At 43.9% G+C, this 23,316-nt stretch overlaps 1 protein-coding gene and 1 long non-coding RNA gene across 4 annotated transcripts in view; one reads left to right on the top strand and one right to left on the bottom strand.

Moving 5' to 3' along the window:
* The window catches only part of SVEP1 (sushi, von Willebrand factor type A, EGF and pentraxin domain containing 1), a 538,231-nt gene that overhangs the window by 488,470 nt on the left and 26,445 nt on the right, over positions 1-23,316 (top strand). For all 3 annotated transcript variants that reach the window (XM_030193745.1, XM_030193746.1, XM_030193744.1), the window contains one exon: positions 3,524-3,694. In XM_030193745.1, coding sequence (XP_030049605.1) covers positions 3,524-3,694 — 171 coding nt within the window. The remainder of the gene's footprint in view (positions 1-3,523; positions 3,695-23,316) is intronic.
* LOC115463338 lies at positions 3,604-22,648 on the bottom strand. Its single transcript, XR_003941026.1, has 3 exons — positions 22,595-22,648; positions 22,294-22,475; positions 3,604-3,686 (listed from the first exon to the last, which is right to left on the bottom strand). It is a non-coding gene; the product is annotated as an uncharacterized LOC115463338 (long non-coding RNA).

Genomic DNA, 23,316 nt, shown 5'->3' with positions numbered 1-23,316 from the left:
TGTGTGGTGGGACTGCCCACTGGTTCAGCAGTTCTGGACGGATCTACAGCATAGACTGCACAGTGGTCTGGGGATAGAGGTGGGGTTTGACCCTGGCCTATGTCTGCTGAATACTCCACTGGGAGTGAGCAGAGCTCCTTGCTCGGGACTGTTAGCCTACATTGTTACTGCAGCCAGGACTTTAATTGCAAAACATTGGAAACAGCAGACGATACCCACGGTGGATCAAGTGCTAGCTAAAGTGGACTACTGTTGCATAATGGACAAACTTACTGCTTTGAGGCGGGGGGGTATGGTAAGATATTATAAAACATGGTCCGCCTATGCAGAGTGGCGGGGACTGTCAAGATGATGTTGATATATTAATGACTTACAGTGCTGATACTACAAATGGGGAGATTTTCATATAAGAGATACCCTGAGGGGGGAAGGGGGGAGGGGGGCGGGGTTCAAGTTGTTGTCTATTTGCAATAATTTGATTGAAATGTTAGTAAGCATGATTGATGTATATGGTAAAGCTTTACAAAATAAACAGATGTTTAAAAAAAAAGGGAGATGGAGCAGACAATAGATGGAAGGGGGAGAGGGGACATATGCTGGATAAAAGGGGGAGAGAGGGGGCAGACTGGATGGAAAGGAGAGAGAGGGGGCAGACGCTGGATGGAAAGGGGAGAGAGAGAGGGGGCAGACACTGGATAGAAAGGGGAAAGAGAGGTGGCAGATGCTGGATGGAAAGGGGAGAGAGAGAGGGGGCAGACACTGGATAGAAAGGGGAAAGAGAGGTGGCAGATGCTGGATGGAAAGGGGAGAGAGAGAGGGCAGATGCTGGATGGAAAGTGAAGAGAGAGGGGCAGACTGGATGGAAATGGGAGCGAGAGGGGCAGATGCTGGATGGAAATGGGGGAGAGAGAGAGAAATTGAGTAGACTGTGGATGCAAAGGGGAGAGAGAGGGGGCAGACACTGAATAGAAAGAGGAAAGAGAGGGGGCAGACGGATAGAAAGGGGAGAGAGAAAGGGAGCAGACGCTGGATAGAAAGGGGAGAGAAGTGCCTACTTTTCTTTATAGAATAGTCTCCAAATAGGTACATTTTTGGCACCTAAACATAGACTATAAGATAACAAAAAAAACTCACATCATAAACATGGGAAGTACAATATATTATTTGGTACTAAGAGGAAAATGCCTCAGCTGACCCAGACCAGCTTCATGAGCAACGGTCTATATAGGTACTGTGTCTCATTCATCGGCATAAAAAGCCGTCTGTGTCTTTATTAACGAAGTTTAAAGAAGCTCCTTAAAAAAATCTTAATCAAAAAAGTACTTAGCTTCAAATCTTCCACCACCATTGCTTGTCCGACGGTGGCTAGCGTTTCGATATCTGTGTCCAGGACTAGCGGTGCCCAATATGTAGGAGCTAAGGATTTCAACATATAGAAGAGCTCAGCATATGCTGGTTCTTTCGCTTCTCAGGTTACAGTCTAAGCAGGGGCGTATCTGAACTGCGGCGGTAGGGGGGGCCAGGGCCAGAGTGAGGGGGCACATTATAGCCCCCCCCCCCCGCCGCCGCCGCCGCCATTGCCGATCCCCCTCCCCCCAGCCGCTACCATTGCCAACCCTCCCCCTCCGTTGCTCGCTTACCTTCGCTGGCGGGGGACCCCAACCCCCGCCAGCCGAGGTCCGCGTCCTCCTGCCGCTGCCGCTGCCGGCTGCCTTTGGTGCTTTCATTTGTCCATTGAAGCTGGCGCCAACTAAAGTTTCTTTTGACTCTGACGTCGCTGCACGTTGTACGTGCAGGACGTCAGACTCAGAAAATGTTTCTGAGTCTGACGTCCTGCACGTACAACGTGCAGCGACGTCAGACTCAAAAGAAACTTTCATCGGCGCCAGCTTCAATGGACAAATGAAAGCACCAGAGGCAGCCGGCAGCGGCAGGAGGACGTGGACCTCGGCTGGCGGGGGTTGGGGTCCCCCGCCAGCGAAGGTAGGCAAGCAACGGAGGGGGAGGGTTGGCAGCGGTAGGGGGGTCCAGGGCGAAATCTGCGGGGGCCCAGGCCCCTGAGGCCCCACGCAGATACGCCCCTGAGTCTAAGGGCTAGATTTACTATACTGTGTTAATGCACTGATGCACACTATTTTTACTTAACACAGTGGAGCCTATCCTATATAATAAAACGCACCTCCAACATTCTGAAGCTGACTGCATAGATGAGGCATTCCTGCTCTCTGTATCCACCTCCTGAATTGACATCACGTACTTCCGGGTTCGTCACAAGCAGAAGTGACCAACCACACGAGGTTTCTCGGCTTCAGAATGTTGGAGGTGCATTCTATTAAATAGGATTGATCAGTTCCTTGAAGCACAGCCAGAGCTCAGCGTCCTACACAATAACGCTCAGACACCAGAGAGAGGGAGGGAGGGGGGGCCTGACACCAGAGAGAGGAAGGGAGGGGGAGCCTGACACCAGAGGGGGGGGAGGTATCTCTGTCACACACACACTCTCTCTCTCTCTCTCACAGTCAATGTCTTTCTCTCTCTCACTCTCATACACTGTCTCTCACACACTCTATGTCTCACACTGTATCAAATTCACTCTCTATGTGTCACACAGTCACTCACACACTCTCTTGGTCTCATACACTCAGTCTCACAGAGAGTCTGTGTCTCACACACACACTCTCTCTCTCTCGCACACACTGTATATGTGTGAAACACACTCTCTCTCTCTCTCTCTCTCTCTCTCTCTCTCTCTCACTGTGTCTCACATTGTACACACTCTCATTCTCACACACACACTCTCTCTCTCACAGACACACTCACAACCAGACTCTCTCTCTCTCTCACAGACACACTCGCAACCAGACTCACTCTCTCTCTCTCTCACACACACACACACACTCGCACATTCACTCTCTCACACACAGTCACTCTCACATACACTCTCTCAAACATACACACTCCGAGGAAAACCTTGCTAGCGCCCGTTTCATTTGTGTCAGAAACTGGCCTTTTTTACTAGTTTACTAATAATGTGTGTTAAGTAACAACAAGGAGCACCAATGCAAGTTAGCAAATCTATCCCTAAGTTTGTACCTACTGCAATAGAGGGTGAAGTGACTTGCCTAAAATCACAGAGTATGTCAGTGAAATTTGACATGCTTAGATTTCCTAGTCTTCCTGGTTCTTAGCCTGTTGTTCTAACCACTAGGCTATATATCCAGCCCACAAAATAGATTCTAGGCAAGTGGACATTCACAGATATGCACTCTCTCCAAAAATAAGGATTGTGATACCTTTTATTAGGCCAAAATAAGAATTATCAACAAATGATATTGCATCACACAGGTCCCTTCTTCAGGTGTGATTTAGTTGAAGAAGAACCTGTGTGACTTCAAAAGTTTATGTCCAACACTACTTCTGGATAATTTGCATAATGATCCTATATAAGGTATTGGAACCTGCAAAGAATCCAGTTTTCTCCTGGACTAACAAGACTACTGAGATTTTTTAATTCTAATTGCAGAAGTCTCTTGTGGGCCTCCTCGTCATATAGAGAATGGAATCATTCGTGGTATATTCCATCAGTATGGAGACATGGTGACATATTCTTGCTTCAGTGGATACATGCTAGAAGGTTCCATCAGAAGTGTCTGCTTAGACAATCAAACTTGGTCTCAACCACCAGTCTGCAGAGGTAAAATGACAATTATAAAAATAATTTAAAATATATTATGGGATTCATATTCAAAGCAATTTTATCAGACAGGCCTCTTGCACATTTAAATCACTTTTGCCTATCTGCTTGCTGATATTTAGTGGCACTTAACCGAACAGTGACACTGAGTATCAGGATTAACCATCCCTGGACTGCCTGGTTAGTGTACAGGTAGTCTGTGGGCGGAGTCAGTACTTAACTAGTTAGCGACAGTATTCAGTCTGCTAACTGACTAAGTAAGCAGACTGGTAGGCTTCTGGGTGGAGGGTGAACTTTTCATTGCCTAGGGCAAAGAATGGTATATTTAATCATTAAATATACTTTTATCCTAGGCAGTGAAGAGCCCACCCCCACCTAGAAACCCACCAACAATAAATTTTAATAGTGTTCAGGTTAAATTTTAAACAGATGGTGGTTTTTTTGGGTGGGGATGGTCTGCAGTGCCCAGGTTAAAATTTTATGTAGGTGGGTTTCTGGGTGCAGGTGGGCTCTGCAGTACAGCTGTTGGGTACACTACTTAGAAATCCATCATCAAGTGCATTCTAAAGCATAATTTTGTAGTATCCCAAGAAACACTACTCATACCTATATACACAGTGCCCACCCATATTAACTCTGGGCCCACCCAAAATGTCAGGTCTGGCTACGCCACTGCAACAGCGTAAAGATGATACTGAAAACCATGGGATGAGATCAGAGTACCAAGGGAAGAAGTATAGATGGAGAAAAGAAGAGGTCCCAGGACGGATCCCTGAGGTACACCAACTGACAGTGGGATAGAAGTAGAGGAGGATCCACTAGAGTATACACTAAACGTACGCTGGGAGAGATAAGAAGAAAACCAGGAAAGAACAGAGCCCTGAAATCCAAGTGAGGACAGCGTATCAAGGAGTAGGCTGTGATCAACAGTGTCAAAAGCAGCAGATAGATCGAGAAGGATGAGGATAGAATAGAGACCTTTGGATCTGGCCAGGAACAGATCATTGGAGACTTTAGCAAGCGCTGTTTCAGTTGAATGAAGGGGGCGAAAGCCAGATTGAAGTGGATCAAGAATAGCTTGAGATGAAAGAAAGTCAAGGCAACGGCGGTGAGCAGCACATTCAAGTATCTTGGATAGGAAAGGGAGGAGGGAGATGGGGCGATAGTTGGAAGGACAGGTAGGGTCTAATGAAGGTTTTTTAAGGAGTGGTGTGACTACGGCATGTTTGAAGGCATCAGGAACAGTCGCAGTGGACAGTGAAAGATTGAGGATATGACAGATAAAAGGGATGACAGTAGGAGAGATAGTGTTAAGTAGATGGGTGGGAATAGGATCAGAGGAACAGGTAGTTAGTTTTGAGGAGGAAAGAAGATGTGTAGTTTCAGAAAAGGAAGAAAAGGAGGCAAAGGTTGGAGGGTTGAGAGAATGGACTAAGGGAAGGAGAGGTGGAGCTGATCTGGTTGAGAATTCAAGTTTAATCTTGTGAACCTTATCATGAAAGAACTCAGCCAGAATCTGGGGAGAAAGTGAAGGGGGAGTTGGAGGTGAAGGCACTTTGAGGAGAGAGTTCAGTGTGGCAAAGAGACGTTGAGGGTTTGAGCCAAGAGAATTTGTCAACTGGATGTAATAGTCCTGTTTGGCAAGTAAAAGAGCAGACTGGAAGGACGTCAGCAAGAATTTGAAATGTATGAAGTCAGCATGGGCACAGGATTTCAGCCAAAGGCGTTCTGCAGACCAGGCACAGGAATGTAGGTAGCGGATTCTAGAGGTCAGTCAAGGCTGGGGTTTGGTACATTTTACAGAACAGGGCATGGGAGGAGCGAAAGTATCCAGAGCAGAGGACAGAATAGTATTATAGGAAGAGACAGCCTCATTGACAGACTTGGATAACGTGGAGGGGCATAATCGAACGTTGCCGGCCAAATAGATCGCCGTGATCTATGTTGGCGGTGGCGCTACAGCTGGCCGGAACCGTATTATCGAAAAGATGGCCGGCCATCTTTTTTTTCGATAATACGGTTTAGCCCGGCCAAATGCCTTGGAGTTCGCCAAGTTTGAGATGGCCGGGTTTGTTTTTCAGTGATAATGGAAACAAATGCCGGCCATCTCCAACCCAGCGAAATCCAAGGTATTTGGTCATGGGAGGAGCCAGCATTTGTAGCGCACTGGTCCCCCTGACATGCCAGGACACCAGCTGGGCACCCTAGGGGTCAGTGCGGTGGACTTCAGAAAAACCTCCCACATGCATAGCTCCCTTACTTTGGGTGCTGAGCCCCCCAACCCCCCCCCCTAAAACCCACTACCCACAAATGTACAACACTACCAAAGCTCTTAGGGGTGAGGGGGGCAACTACATGTGGGTACAGTAGGTTTTGGAGGGCTTCCATTACCAGCACAAGTCTTACAGGTGGGGGGGGGGGGGGGAGGATGGGCCTAGGTCCGCCTGCCTTAAGTGCACTGCGGTACCCACTGAAAGTGCTCCAGGGACCTGCATACACGCAGGCCTCTAGGACTTGTTGCTGCTGTATAACCTTGGCACACCAGTTGACACCTGAAGACTAATCTCTTTGAAAAAGTCCTTTATTTGAATAAGCACATTTACTCACAGTTAACTGCAGATCAGAGGTTGTGCCCCACTTTCAAAGAGTCTCCCTGGTACTGAGATTAGCAGTAGCTCAGAGCTGGCAGAATGGTGTACAATGCCCTCTTTCAGCAACATTCAAGGTAATAGCTAAGTTCTCTAACATGGGTGACACATGAAAGGAATCTAAAACTGGCTTACAAAAATGGCCACTACCTCATGAACTACCGGAAACAAAACAGGGCACACTCTGACCCAGTTAGCAGGGGGGAAAAGCACCATGGGAGTAGAGCCCAGTACCCTACACCCACCACAATGCATTGCTGATGTGACTCTGCAGGGCACCTAACACAAAAGGTGTCACACTCACCCAAGAGCCACATCGCAACCAGGGAAAGGCTGTCGGAGGATACAACACATTCTACTGTCATGGAGGGGGGTACGGCATTTGAGGCTGGCATACAGGCTGGCAAAAAAGGTTTTTAGTTTTATTGTTTTAGTATGGGAGGGGGTTGGTGACCACTGGGGGAGTATGGGGAGGTCATCCCCCATTCCCTCCAGTGGTTATCTGGTCAGTTGGGGCACCTTTTTGAGGCTTGGTCGTGAAAATAAAAGGACCAAGTAAACCCGGCGATATACTGCTTATCGCCGCTTTTTTTTCCATTATTGCCGAAAGCCGGCCATCCGGTAGCCACGCCCATGCCCGCCCATGTCCCGCCTTTGCTTCTCCGCCGACACGCCCCTTTGAACTTTGGCCGGTGACAGGAAAGCGGCAATGTTGCCAAAAAAGCGGCTTTCAATTATACCGATTTGGCCGCTTTTCCGAGATCGCTAGCCATCTCCCGATTTATGTCGGAAAATGGCCGGCGATCACTTTCGAAAATGAGCTGGATAGTGGTAGAGAGGAGATTTGAAGCATTGGAGGACAGAGTAGAAGGGTCAATAGCCTGAAGATTCCTAAATGTATTGGTTAAGATTGGACGGGACTGGGGAGGAGGGTGTTTAAGTGTGAAAGTTATCAAATGATGGTCAGAGAGAGACTAAAGCCTATAGACAGTCCACCCAGCTTTTTATTTCTTTTGATCTAGATAGGATGGGGGCAGCCGTTGGTAAATACACCTTATTCAATTGGCTAGCAGACTTTATCTCCCTCACTTAATGACCAGGCTGGACTGATTCTATAGGGTCATGTCATAGCTCACAATGTCAGAACCATGACTGAGTCAGTAGCCCACTTGAAATTGGCCTCTATTGAGGGGATTTGTAGAGCTGCAACATGGTCTTCAGTCCACACATTCACTTCTCATTACTGTCTTGATCGGAATACCTAAAACAGTAGCCGGTTTGGTTAGACAGTCATGTAGAATTTGTTTGGAGTCTAGAATCCAACTCCACCATCCTAGGCCCATTCTTTTTTGTTCTAGGCTGCCCCTTCACAACAGATCTGTTTTGGCTATTAGTGTTATTGGTTCTTATTGTCCTTACTGTTACAAGTCCCTATGAATAAGTAGTCAAAGCCAACTAGATGGCAATGAGTCAAGCGCACAGGTAGTGAGTCTCATTGAATTAAGATTATAAGTAAATGAGTCAGAGAGGGCAAAGAAAAGAAGCTCCAGGTAGAGGAAGGAGCAATTAAGCAGTCATCTAGCTTGGGAAATTAATCACAAATTGTGGACAACCCAGTTGAAGCAGAAGTTGATGAGTTTCAAAGTGATTCAACTTAGAAGAAAAGTACAGCACTATTGAATCCGCTGGAGGGAAAGAGGCCTGAATATTTGAGTCCTGCTGGGTAACATATGAGACAATATTATATAACTGTCCGGTTAACTTAAGTCAGAAAAAAGGCGGTTCCAAGTTAATTAGGTAGCTATCCAGGTACTGCCTTTGAATATCAGCAGTATCCGGGTAACTTCTGGTGGCTGCCCTAGCCTTCAGTGTTCAGTGCTGATACCCAGATTGGGTCTGCACTGAATATCCAGGTCTAATTTAGCTGCTGCCAGCCAGTGCTTAAAGAAACACTGACCACCATGGCTAATAAATACTATCACACTATTTTTCAACTTTGTTAGCAGTAAACTTCCTTTCAAATAAATAGAATATCCTCCAAAATCTACTCAGGATTTGCCATATGTAACAAGACCTAAAGTAACTCAATGGATATATAGTAGGAGTAAAGTATTTCCACAGTTACAAGTTCAGAGAGTGGATGTAGTCCAACCTAGAGTTTGTATCACCTATGTTAGTCAGCAGAGATGGTTTGAAGGACACAGCCAGCCACTATTTTAAAACAGGCCAGGTGTGGCCAAGTGCTGCCAAAGATGGCCATTTGACCACAAGAACAAAAAAAAACTTTTGAAGGATAATACCATACCAAAAAAGTATCTATCTCAAAATATTTTAAAGTATGGTAGATGCGACAGCCTCTTAACACACACAAGCACACAAAAATTTAAGGACCCGATATTCAGCCAGCAGCTATCAGCATTTGTTGACTGCCGCCGGCACTAAACCTGGAAATTTAATGCTGGGCCATGTCCAGGCACCGGCATTGAATTTCCCGGTTTGCGGAGACAGCTAACATATAGCTGGTTAGATGCAATGTACAGCACTTAACTGGCTATGGGTTACTAAAATAGGACTGACTTTTATGCGGTCCTATTTATGTGGTTAACCTGGCCAGTTAAGTGATGAATATCAGCATGTAACCAGCTCCACCCCCAGAATACCTCCAAAATAGCCAGTTTTGAGTCACTTACCAGTTATTTTCAGTGGCACTAACAGGTTAAGTGCTGCTGAAAATGACCAGTTAGCCCCGAATAAGCAATTTAACCGGCCAGGAGCCATTACTGGCTGGTTAAATTGCTTTGATACCGACTTTAAAAAAATACTGTGGTCTTGCATCACACAAAGGGATCATGCCAAAAACTAAGTAGGAGTTGAGTGATTACTTATCCATCCCAAAACAAGTCTGCAATCAGTTTCTAGGAGGAACAAACACATCACTGTAGGAACCAGTAAGTGATACTTATATTGTACTTTTTGTGCAGGAAGCTGTGATGTGTTCAGGATTTTTCTGTTTGCCAAGTCGCACTTCAGGCCTTTGGTATTGTGGAGGGTTGGGGTAGGAGGGAAGATGGAGATGTATATCCCTGAAGAATTACAATTGTAGGCTTATGGCACCGGATCTCAGTCCTGGTTCCAGCTAAGTTATAATTAGAAAGGAGCAGTTAGAAATTTTTTGTCAAAAATTTAAAAATAAATATCTTGCTTGAAATGAGCCGACGGCCTCACCTACTCCTGGCTTAGTTGAAATGTCCCCTAGCTGTATTTGAACAATTGTATTATGTGAAGGACACAGTGACTGGTGGTGCTTCAAAGGACATCTGAAGGATCAAAGAAGGGGAGGGGAGCAGCGAAAAATAAGAAACAGACTTTTTAAATTATAGAAATGTATGACATAAGAAACCTTTAGCAACTAGTTACATCATTCCAGTTATTCCTTTCATTTTATAGGTTATAACATCTAATAAAAGACTACTCTGTGACCAAGCTCTCTAAGGAGGTAAATGTATAAGCCATTTCTGCAAGTAAACCAGTGTTTTACATACAGAAATTGGAATTTATAAAATTGTTTGGGCTATAGGTGTGTGTGGAGGAGTGGCCTAGTGGTTAGGGTGGTGGACTTTGGTTCTGGGGAACTGAAGAACTGAGTTCAATTCCCACTTCAGGCACAGGCAGCTCCTTGTGACTCTGGGCAAGTCACTTAACCCTCCATTGCCCCATGTAAGCCACATTGAGCCTGCCATTAGTGGGAAAGTGCAGGGTACAAATGTAACAAAAATAAAAGTATGCACCCAGCAGCCTCTTAAAGGGCAATTCTGTAACATGTTACTTATATTACCTGCCAATTGTGCACCTGATGTTTTCACACCTAAGTGTGAAAATGCCAGTAGAGTGCCTAATTGGTATTCTACAAATACATGCTCCAGTGCTTAGCACATGTTTGTAAGGGGGAGTTTTCTTATGAGAAAGCCTAAGCAGAGCTTATATAATACTATAAGTTGCCCATGTCCCAGCTACACTTAGGCACTCCCAAATATGCCAGCTCTTTGGCAGCTGTGAGTGCCTAATTGTAGACGCACGAATACCAGGTTTACATTAGTATTCTGTAAGGACACTTGGACGCCCAAATGTCCCTACAGAATAAGCTTTCACCCCATGTTACCAGGGTGCCTACATGGAGATACCCTGTTATAGAACTGCCTCTATGTGCATACTTTTACCTAGAATGAATCTTGGAGTTCCCAGGAGTTTGAATTTCAACATGTATGTTATAAAATACATGAGAACTGCATAAACTTTGCTGAAACATTTGTGCCTTAGAGTAGATATAATAGAGTATTGGCACGTCTTGAAAAAAGGGGGGGGGGGATTATACCACCTTTCTGTGGTTTTTGCAACTACATTCAAAGTGGTTTACTTATTATATACAGGAATTTATTTTGTACCTGAGGCAATGGAGAGTTAAGTGGCAGAGCCGGTGGCGGGAGGCGGGGATGGTGCTGGGCAGACTTATACGGTCTGTGCCAGAGCCGCTGGTGGGAGGCGGGGCTGGTGGTTGGGAGGCGGGGATAATGCTGGGCAGACTTATGCGGTCTGTGCCCTGAAAAGGACAGGTACAAATCAAGGTATACACAAAAAGTAGCACATATGAGTTTGTCTTATTGGGCAGACTGGATGGACCATGCAGGTCTTTTTCTGCCGTCATCTACTATGTTACTATGTAAGTGACTTGCCCAGGGTCACAAGGAGCTGCAGTGGGAATTGAACACAGTTTGCCAGGATCCAATCTGCTGCACTAACACTAGGCTACTCCTCCACTCCACTAAAAGCAGATAAGCACATAAATTCCCTTTATGAAATGGGCATAACATATGCATATTTCTGCCACAACAAAATAGGCATCCTGTTACAAAATTACCCTCCTAACCTTTCAGCATTTGCCAGTTTCATTCTTTTTTTTTTTTTTATGAAGGGTAGTAGCCAATGCTTTGCCCTTCATTTGTCCCCCTCTCCACAAAAGTGGAAGTAAGGAGGAGGTTGGGAACTACAGGCCGGTTAATCTGACCTCTGTAGTAAATAAATTAATAGAAACACTTCTGAAACATAGAATAGTTTCTGGAATGCAATGGATTGCAGAACCGGAGGCAGAATGTTTTACCAGAGACAGGTCTTGTCAAACAAATCTGATTAATTTCTTTGACTGGATGACCAGAGAGTTGGATCAAGGGAGAGTGCTGGATGTGGTGTACTTAGATTTTAGCAAAGCCTTTGATACAGTTCCATATAGACAACTTTTAAAAATAAACTGAATGCCCTTGGTATGGGCCCTAAAGTGATTGACTGGGTTAGAACTGGTTGAGTGGAAGGTGACAAAGGGTAATGGTAAATGGAGGGATGTTGCAAGTGGTATGCTTCAAGGATCGGTTCTTGGACTGGTTCTTTTTAACCTTTTTGTAAGCGATATTGCAGAGGCGCTATCTGGTTACTGGTAAGGTTTGACTGTTCGAGGATAATGCCAAAGTTTGCAATAGAGTAGACACCCCTGATGGTGTGGATAGCATATGGAGTGAAACTTGAAGAATGGTCCAGAATTTGGCAGCTAAGATTTAATTCTAAAAAATTCAAGGTCATGCATTTGGCCTGCAAAAACCCAAGGGAGTGATACAGTTTAGGGGGTGAAGTACTTCTGTTGCCCAAAAGAGGAACGAGACTTGGGTGTGATCATATATGATGATCTTAAGGAGGTTAATATTCAAAGTGTTTTAAGCTCCTGGCCATTTAAATGACCTGTCCAGGGCTGACCAGGGATATTCAGTGGCACTTAACTGGACAGTACCGCTAAATATCCCCTCTAACCACCCTTGCCAAAACCAGCTAGTTTGGTGCAGATATGGAGTTAAGGAGGAGACAGGACAGTACGGAAAGCTAGCAGTTAGCAGAGATTTTCAATTTTCTAACTGGCTGAGCAACTGCATAAAGTTAGGATAGAAAAAAGACTGTCATAACTTTATGCGGTGAAAGCATCTGGGCACCAGTCTGAATATCAGCCAGTACCCGGTTACCTTTGCAGGGCCATTAGCAGTCTTCCAAGCCCCCCCCAAAACAGCTCCCATAAGAACATAAGCATTGCCATACTGGGACAAACCAAAGGTCCATCAAGCCCAGTACCTGTTTCCAATAGTGGCCACTCTAGGTCACAAGTACCTGGATTTATGCTGCTTATCCTAAAAATAAGTCCATCTTAATAATGGCTTGTGGACTTTTTTTCTTTTAGGAAATTATCCAAACCTTTTTAAAAGCCTGCTAAGCTAACTGCTTGTACCTGACAACAAATTCCAGAGTTTAATTACATGTTGAGTGAATAAATATTTTCTCTGGTTTGTTTTAAATTTACTACTTAGTAGCTTCATTTCAAGCCCCCTAGTCCTAGAATTTTTGGAAAGAGTAAACAAGCAATTCGCATCTACCTGTTCCACTCCACTCAATATTTTATATCCCCCTGGGATGCACTGGACAGGGCTAAGTATAGCACGTAGCCCCACTCAGTGCATCCCAGGATGCACCGGGCTTGGCTGAGCGCTGCCATTTTGGAAGTGGTAGGGCCCAAAGCAGAAGAGAGGAGATGTTGCTCCTGCCCCCTGCCTCCAACCTTTTAAGAAGGTATGAGACAGGGGGGGGATCACTAAGCCACTAGGGCCATTCTTGATTGGTGCAGGGAGATGCCAGGAGGGTGCGAGGGGGAGCCACAAGGCCACCTGGGCCATTCTTGATTGGTGCGGGGGGGTCAGGAAGGTATGGTGGGGGTTACTAAGCTGCTAGGACCATTCTTGCTTGGGGGGAGTCAGGAGGGGAGAGGTAGAGAACATAAGCAGGCATCCTTTGCATCTGCCTCTTTGTGTTTCCTTCCTCTTCTGACAACTCCAGAGCATCTGTAAAATTAGCTCCTTAGAACTAGGAGCTCTGGAGGTGTGCATCCAGAATGCTCATTAGAATACAAATGAGCTCATTGTAATACATTTGTATGGGGTTCTCAGTGGCTGCAAATGGCACTGGTTAGAGCCATGGAAAACCCCTTTGTGCATTACTCACTCAATAATGTTTCTAAAGCAAATGTTCCCAGCATGGTAAGCTTTGTGGATCGGGGCCAGTATTTGAATTCAAGAAAACTTTGAACAAGTACATAGGACCCCTAAGGGAGAGAATGGATATTAGATGGTATGGAGACTAGATATGGTCTTTATCTGCCTTCGTTTTTTATGTTTCTATGTTTCTGCATTACTATGGCTTAGCATCCAAACTGTAGTAGCACAAGATTTCTGTGTAGGATTCCATCTTTTGTAGTATAGCACTCAGCATGCAATGAGTTTGAACAATAACAAAGTACTGACAAGCTGAATCGCTATAGCTATAAAACTGGCACATCACTGGATGAAAACAAGCAGTCTACTCTCCCAGAGCTCAGAAACCTCCAAAACGTTTTCTGAATCTGTTCAGGTGTTCCCACCCTCCCCTTGAGCAAAATCCCCTTCAGGTTTTGTTTTACCACATTCACAGTTGGACAGATCTTACTTTCCTTCAATTTTGTGTGAGAATAAATGCAAAGAGAAACCAAGTGAAAATTGATTTAGCTCATCAGTGTTCAATACACCTAATAAACCAGGATTTAAAGGTGACTGAAGTGTGCTCAAAGATGTCTGTTACAATTAATTGGAGCAATTCAATATATAAAATGGGCTTTACCCACAGAACATCCTCTATCCAGGTACAAATAAGTACCTGTGTATACTAATGTAAACCACTTTGAATGTAGTTGAAAAAAACACAGAAAGGTGGTTTATCAAGTCCCATTCCCTTTCTACAAAAGTACCCCCAGAATGTCAGAGGGTAATTCTATAAAGAGGTGCTTACTTTCCTTCATGGAATACTAGCACAGCAGTGCAAATGCACACACAATTTAGATGTGACCACCTATAGATCTGATATAAATTCACACACCTAGATTATTTACACATGTAACTCTGCCCCACCCACCTCTTCCCAGACTTCCCCCATGTGTAAAACCCCTTCATACTACACATTACATTACATCATGTAGACATCATCTTATAGAGCAGCATGTAGCTGTAATATTGGCACTTACACACATATGTGCAGGTAATTTTTTCATTTGAATGCGTCCTTGTTGCCTAAATGTTGGTGCCCTCTATAGAATTACTGCCTCTTATTTGCATACCACTTTAGATGAATCTCTTAAGAAAGGCAATTAATAAATTCCAATCATTATATAAATAGAGACTTTAGATATATATACATTCTTCTTCCTCCCTTTATATATATTGATACACACACACACTCACAAACAAACTAATTTTCATGAATGCAGCGACATTATACTGGAAATTGTAGAAGCCAAAGTATATCTTTGCTGCAGACTCTAAACCATTAGCAGATTGCAGTTAATCTATTGTGGTATGCACTTCACTGTCCCTGATCACTTAAAAGGTTTTAATAATTTGGAATAATGCATTTTTGAAACACCAAGCCAAAAAAAAATCACTGGAGTAAGCTATCATTGATTTTTGTTGTCTTTAAATATAAAGTAGTAGATGATTGTCATGTTTACTGTGTGCAGTCCTGGACTTTTCTTCTCTTTAATCTAAAAAAAACAATTATATAAATAAACCATATTAATGTAGCAGCCTTTCATGGGGAGATGAGAGTAGTCTTGGAGACCATACATAAAACAAAAGAAAAGGCACTGGTGCTCAAAATAAGGGGGAATATAGCAAGATTATAAGCTCCTCTGAGATCCAGCTTAGTAAAGATTTGGGCTCCTTGAAGCCGTTCAAAAAACTCTGAGATGAGAGAGAGAGGATAGTGATTTTTAATAGTGATAACGTTCAGCCCTCGATAATCAATAAAGGGCCGAAGGCCTCCATCTTTCTTCTCCACAAAAAAGAAGCTGGCTCCCGCCACAGACGTAGAAGGACAAATAAACCCTTTTTGTAGATTTTCATGAATGTACTCTGTTAAGGCTTGCGTCTCCGGTCTGGACAGGGTGTAGACTCGCCCCTGTGGGGGCATCTTTCCGGGAAGGAGGCAGAAAGCACAATCGAAACTTCAATGCGGAAGTAGTTTATCAGCTCGCTTCTTGCAAAACACATCTTTGAAATCCTGATAGATAATAGGGAGACCGGGCAGAGGGGGCTGGATTTCAGGAAGAGAGGTATTAACAGGTAGCACTGGCTTGAGAGAAGAGTGGAAACAGTTGGGTCCCCAAGCAGTGATCTCATGATGTGTCCAGTCAAACTGAGGAGAGTGCTGGCGGAGCCACGGAAGACCCAATACCACAGGATGAATGGATCTAGGTAATATATAAAATTGAAGAGTTTCATGATGCAGGGCACCGACCTGAAGCAACAGGGGCACAGTGGATCTGGTGACATGACCTGGTAAGTGTTCACCTTGTATGGACAATATTTTAAGGGCTGAGGCCAATGGTGTCGTGGAGCTCTTGTACTTTCGGACCAGATCAGCATCCAGAAAATTCCCCGCCGCTTTGGAGTCAATAAGAGTGGAAACATGGATACTTGTGGGTCCAGATAGCAATTGCACAGGTATACAGCAGAGAGAAGTTGGAGATGGCGCAAGTTGGCCTAACGTCATCTCCCCAAAAGACTTTAGGCCTTCCGGTTTCCTGGCTTCAGTGGACACTTAATAACAAAGTGACCGTCGTCACCACAATACATACACATCTTATCGTTCCTTCTGTTGCATCTTTCCTCATCTGAGAGTCTAGAGTGTCCAACCATCATAGTTTCTTCAGAAGACTCCGACTTAGTCATATGTCTTTCATTGGAAGGAGACAGTGATTGTCCTTGCAAAGTGAAACCTGATGAATTGCCTCTCTCTCTTGAAAGCGGACATCGATCCGAATCCACAGGGTGATAAGTTCGTCAAGGCTAGGGGGTAAATCTCAACCCTCTAATTCATCTTTTATTCTTCCATCCAGGCCTTGCCAAAAGACTGCTACCATGGCATCTTGATACCCGTTTAATTCTGCGGCTAGTGTGCGGAATCGGATAGCATAATCACCCACTCTGAGAGACAGCCTTTCTGGAGATGCAGAATATCTGTAGCAGCGGATGAGGGTCATCCACGTTCATCAAATACCAGGCGAAATTGTCATAGGAAGGCAGTCAAATCTGAAAAAATGGGATCCCGTTGCTCCCAAAGAGGAGATGCTCAGGCCAGGGCTCATCCAGAGAGAAGAGAAACAGTGTAGGTGTCTTTGATATGATCTATGGAAAATTCCCAAGCTCTAATTCAAAGTGCACTTGGCATTGGTTTAGAAAGCCTCTACAGGCTTGAGGGTTCCCATCAAAACGTGGAGGATTGGGAATTCACATTGGGGCAGATTGTGCCAGAGCAGGAGAGGAAGGTCTAGGAGGCGAAGCTCAGAGAGCTGACGACAGAGTGCATACATCTTGGAGGACTCCTGAAAAATGTTGCAACTGGTTTTGCTGCTGTTGCAATGCCTGAGCTAGATCTGGGTTTTTTGGAGGAACTCGTGGCTTTAGCAATCTGTTGCAGTGCTGGTCAACAGGCAGGCAAGAATTGCATGCCAGTGCGGGAAAAGTGAGTTCAGGTCCTAGCCCAGACGGACTATGGACTACTGACAAACCCCAGACAGCTTCACACAACCAATTGCCGTTCCTTAGGAGTTGAGCCCCCAGGTGCGGGCGGCCGAGAAGACTTACTCCACACAAGCACCAATGCTGATGGGAAGTTCTAGGCAAGGCACTCAGGCAGGCACCGCAGCTGGAAGCTCAAAAAAAGTAGCCAGGTGAACAAGGCAGATTTACAGCAAGGGCAGTTCTCTAACCCCAGGAAGGCACTAGCTGCAAGGAGGTTCTGAAGTCAGTCATGTTCTCACAGCAGTAAAGTTCTGAGATTTCTGGCAGGAGATCACCGATGGGAGACTGCATTAACAAACAGGCACTCTCAAGGAAGAGGGTCATTAACCTTAGGCAGTCTCAGCAAGAAGGTTCTGTGGCTTTAAGCAGGAGCCACAGCAAGCAAATACTGAGACTCCAGTCAAGTACTCACTGCAAAGCAGTTCTGTAACTTGAGACAAAAACTTACTGGAGGTAATCTATAACGCCACATAAGCAGTCTCAGCATGGAAGTTCTGTAGCTTTAAGGATGACGATGAGACGCATATAGGGTGTTTACAGCTGGGCATCTCTGCATCTTCACTGTTACAGTTGGAGGAGATGGTCATCTTTTTCTTTCTCCCCCCCCCCCCCCCCCCCTTTTTCTCTTCCCCCACCCCTATTCCCCATTTACTTTAGTATTTTCATTACCCATCATTGCTTTCTGGACAAGCAGGACTGGGAGTGCTTTTTACTTTCTGTTGCAACAATGACTGCTCCTGAATGTGCTCATTTAACATTTGGGATGAAACGGAGCACTGTTGTTTAAGCTGTCTACCCCTTTTTTTCATGGTTTGCCATTATCTGTCAGCCTTCTGGACAATTGTAGTTGGGCAGTACCCTGTACTTTATGATGATATGGTGATTGCTGCTACATGAGTTCTTTTAACATGGGGGACTGACCAGTATATTTCTGTTTAGGATTTTTTTTTTTCTTCTTCCTCTGTATCTCTCTTGTTTCTCTGTATTCTTCAATTTTTCATCCTTGATGGAGGAGGGGGCAAAGCATCCTAGTGACTTGGCCCTCTTGGAAGGCAATTGGTTGGTGGGGAGAGTTGCGAGGGGAAGGGGTAGTTGGGGAGTTTGGTTAGAGGGAGGTTGTTTGGTGGAGGAAGGGTGGGGGAATAGTGGGATTTTTAATGGTTATAATGTTGTTTTGTATGGCAGCACTTCTATGCTAGCGCTCTAATCTTCTGAAATCGTTATTTTTGGATTTAGAGCTGTTCCTTCTGGTACATGATGGTTTACCTAGTATCACTCGCATAATCTGCGGTGGTTGGGATGTTGGAGGCTGGAGCGACATCTCCCTGTTTTGACTACTATCATCCCTATGATACTGTTTTACTCTAGGGGAATTACTTAGTGGTATTTAAAATCTTTTCTTGGAATGTAGGGGGAATTTCTTCCCCCATTAAAAGGAAGAAAATTCTAAACAGTCTTCATAGAAAACAAGCTACAATAGATGCCATTAGATTGATTAGTGGGGTTGGATGCTTTGATAGTATGTCTGCTATTTTTTTAAGATTTTCATTGGCTAATGATAAGCAAACATATTGTCATGTTTACTGTGTGCAGTACTGGACTTTTCTTCTCTTTAATCTAAAAAAAATTATATAAATGAACCATATTAATGTAGCCAAAAAAGCAAACAGGATGGTAGGAATTATAATGAAAGGGATGGTAAATAAGACCAAGAATACTATAATGCCTCTGTATCATTCTATGGTGCAACCTCATCTAGAATATTGTGTTCAGTTCTGGTCGCCATATTTAGAAAAAGATATAGCAGAATTAGAAAAGGTTCACAGAAGAGCGATCAAAATGATAAAGGGGATAGAACTTCTCTCATATGAAGAAAGGCTAAAGAAGTTAGGGCTCTTCAGCTTGGAAAAGAGACAGCTGAGGGAAGATATGACTGAGGTCTACAAAATGGTGTAGAATGAGTAGAAGTGGATCGATTTTTTACTCTTTCAAACAGTACAAAGACTAGGGAACACTCAATGAAGTTTCATGGAAATACTTTTATAATAAATAGGAGGAAATATTTTTTCACTCAAAGAATACCTAAGCACTAGAACTCATTGCCGGAGGATGTGGTGACATCGGTTAGCATATCTGAGTTTAAAAAAAGGTCTGGCTGGTTAAAACGCTTTGAATATCAGATAGGGCAGATTTCTGGACTAGGCTGATGGGAGCAAAGGAAATAAAATTAGCAGGTAAGACCTAATTTCTCCTTCTGTAGCATTCCTCAACCCTAGACTAGTCAAGAACCTGGGGTTAAAATAGGTTTGGACAAGTTCCTTGAGGCAAAGTCCATAGTCTGCTATTGATACAGACATGGGGAAGCTACTGCTTGCCCTGGGATTGGTAGCATGGAATGTTGCTACTGTTTGGGTTTCTGCTAGGTACTTGTGACCTGGATTGGCCACTGTTGGAAACAGAATACTGGGCTAGATGGACGGACCATTGGTCTGTCCCACTATGGTTATTTTTATGTTCTTTCAATTGAAGAGGTGGGAAGAGGAAGGAGATTATGAGCACTGCATTCATTCTTACTCTAAATATACTGAAGGAGTAAAAGGCCTTTTTGTTGTGGTAGGTCCACTGTCTCCCTTGTGAGGGCCTTATTGGCATATTTTGCAATCTGTGACCCTTGAGACAGATGTGAACTGAGCCAGTTTATATAATTGGATCATAGTTTGCAGCCCTTGCTGCACACACTGAGAAAAGGATATGTAGCCAAAGGTGGGATTAGAAAGGTCCTCAGAATCTGGGAGGCATTGTAAGATGGCAAACTGGCTAAGGCATATGGTGGCAGCCAACTCATACTGGAAACTGCCAGGGATGAAAAAGGCAAGGGCTGTGGTGGACCAGTATGAGATGACCACTCTGTGTGGTAGAGCAGAGGAGAGGCTGTAGCTCCTGGCAGAGATGCTGGATGGAAACCTTATCAAAATGAACCTGGTGAGGCATAGGTCATCTTTGAAATTTAAGAATTAGGTCCTATAAATCTCTAATATGGATGCCTTCTCATTGCCCTCCTCTGAGCCTGGTGTGCTGTAGGCGGATTTCCCAGATAATAAATTACCTGAAACAAGGTTTCCCAACAGAACTATCCACAAGCAAAATATTCTGTTCTCTGTCTAGGGGAAGGGGAAAACCTTGGCTATGGCCCTACATGCCACTATTTCAGTCAGAGAGAGAGCTGAGAAATCAGGCTGATATATATATTAGCTTTATTATGGATAATATAAAAAAAGATATACAAAATAGAAATTTGGCAAAGCTTTGGCTGAACAAAAATACTGGCAGTAATTCTTACAACTATATTCTCACACTACACACATTTCTTACTGGTTGCTAGATAAACTTGCACAACTGATTAGAATGCAATAACTATGTTACGAGGTAGTATGGTAATTAGCAGCTGCTCAGGTAATCACCACTCGCTAACCCAGACTAATAGGAGATAGATCACTGTGTCTCTCACCAGGCAACCTCCGGGGACGCCTCTCAGGAGTAGCACAGGTTACTTCCCAGACTCAAGCTGAGAGATCAGCGAGTCTTCGTCAGAGCCACGACAGGCACTCTGCAGCAGTCAGCAAAGGCACAGGTCACACCTTGTAGGTAGCTGAACCACACGGTACTCTTCCAGATACACAGTTCATCAGTTAGTGGACCTTCTTAGGTCACTGGTCTTCTTTCCACCTCCACCTTCTTCCAAGGATTCCGACTAACTAACTCCCCAACTCTTCCCGCTCTTCCAGCGCCTCTCAGTCAGGTGATACCAATTATCCTCTTGTACCGTCCTGTGCATGGGCAAAAAGAGTTCTTGTTTTTTTTCTTTGTGACCTTGGAAGTGGTAACTTCTGGTGCCAGGCATGCCTCCCTTCTCATCATCTCCGAGATAGAAGGGGAATAATTGGAGCACAGAGTGTCCTTGGCTTCAGCAAGCCTGTCAGTGATTTTCCACAAACTGAAGCTGACTCTGACACAGAGAAGTGCAGGTCAGAGGTTTGCAGCAGCCATCTTCTAGTAACAAGATGTCATAGGCTTGTATAGGCCAAGACCAGCAAGGGAGACACAGGGACCTACCCCTACAGTGCCTCATACAGTATAGCCTGCACAAACCATTTGTTCAGCTCGCTTCTGCCTCCTGGCTTTCTCCACCTTGAGAAAGCCCTCTGGCTGCATTATAGGAGCAACCAAACACATAATGAGTCACAATCTCACACACACACATACACATCTATAAATAACCAAGCAGCAGAGGTGCAACCAACCAGACACACATCCTAGGGCAAGGATAGCAGACACAGGACGTTTAAGAGGGGCACAGCTGGGGTGGGAGGAGAAGGGTTGGGTATTGAAAAAAGTGTATTTGAAGGAGGAGTCCACAAGGGAAATAAGGGCAGGACACCAAGCAGGGGAATAATAAGTAGCCAAGAACAGACCACTGTCCACACAGATGACAATCAGGCAAAGACAATCAGATCACTTCCAGTCAGCAACATCACAATCAGTTCCACAAGACAAGTGGTATGTTTATGCACATATGCATGAAAATATCCATATTCTGACCGCATGATATTCTATGAAATTGCACCTAAATGTGATGGCAGATAGTTTGAAAGTGGGCATACACATGGGCAGAGCATGTTCAGCGCACACAGGTATGTGCAAAAATTTTAGAATACCATAATTTACACATGCTTTTTAGCAATCTAGATGTGAGCATTTATACCAGCTCTATGGCTGGTGTAAGTTGTTGCACCTAAAATATGCATGTGTATTTCACTACTACACTAGTATTCTGTAAAGGAAATTAGGTGCCTACTTTCCTTTATAGAATAGGCTTCACATAAGTGTCCCTTTATTTAATTACCTTCTATGTGGCTACAGTGGCTGCCTACAAGAAGATTTACAACTATTTCCATTTAGGCTATTTACTGAAATTGTTGAAAGACTAAACTGAGTTGGGGGGGGGGGGGGGGGAGAAAACCAAGAAACACATTCTTTTTTGTTATCCCCTAACATCTCAGTTTATGTTAGATTGACAGGTTGTGTGAAGTGTACACTAAAAAGAGGTCTTCAGTGATCAGCAGCCTTATAGAGGGGGTGCATGTTGTACAGAAATGACATAATGTTATGTTGTATGGTTAACTTTTGCAAATGATTCAAAACAAAATAAAAAGTTTGAAAGAAATAGACTCTTGAGAGATTTATTACTTACACTTACTGCTGGAAACGTCCTTTGTGAAACGATGGGAAAAGGTAGACAGCAGGTCCCAAATCATTCCAGATAGCAGGAGACTCAGGTCTTGTAAAATCAGTTTTGTGTGGGCAGGTAGAACCCGGGCTCCCTGCTTCATGGGTTTCCATCCTATTCTTGTCATTTCTCCATGTCACTATCTGTTGAACCTGCGTGTAGAACAAACCACCCCAAAACAAACAAAAAAAACATTTATTATAATGAGAATGACACAATTCTATTCAATTTTAAAATAAAACAAGTTATTTTAAAAATGTATTGTGATTACATTCCTGAGAGTAGCCAGCTTTCACATACAATGCAGTCTCATGCTTTGATGTGGTTCTCTAAAGGCATTATAATAAATACCTAATAAACCATAAACCAACATGCATGATGTATTAATGATTTACTTTCTAATGAACTTGTTCTCAGTGGTGCAGGAAACTTGTGAGGGGACAGTTTAAAGCAATGCTTTTATGATACCAAATATTACTTCCTAGGAAACATAGAAGTACAGTTTTGCTTTCTGTGCCTCTTGTTAAGCCTTGAAATCTTTCTACCTCCCTCATATCTCATTCTTTTTCTTTTTCTTTTCCTTCTCCTTCTCCTCATCCTCAATGCAACTGACTTGCCAACTGCTTTTACAATACAAATGAAAAGTTGTTCCTTGCAACACTCAGTGAAGGTGACATTACTCATATGGGCTGCCCAGTTTTATTGTTTTACTGATAAGCATGAGTTAATTCAGGTCATGTGATGCTATAGTCACCAAATTCATGCTGTTTATATTATTTATCAGCTTCTGACTACTCACCTTTCACTTGAAACTTCAAAGTAGGGTGAAGTTGTATTCAAATTTATATAAATTATAACACATCATACAAACACAATAGGGTATAAACATATTTTTCGTAGACTAATGTTTTACCTGACCAGAAGCATGAATGTGCTGTACCAGGTTACTTTCTGTTTCGTCACAGGAGTGAACCTATGAAAGCGAAATTCTCT

The sequence above is a fragment of the Microcaecilia unicolor genome, chromosome 2 (genome assembly GCF_901765095.1).
Source record: "Microcaecilia unicolor chromosome 2, aMicUni1.1, whole genome shotgun sequence".
Taxonomy (NCBI): Eukaryota; Metazoa; Chordata; class Amphibia; order Gymnophiona; family Siphonopidae; genus Microcaecilia; species Microcaecilia unicolor.
This window is presented reverse-complemented; position numbering and strand designations above follow the sequence as displayed.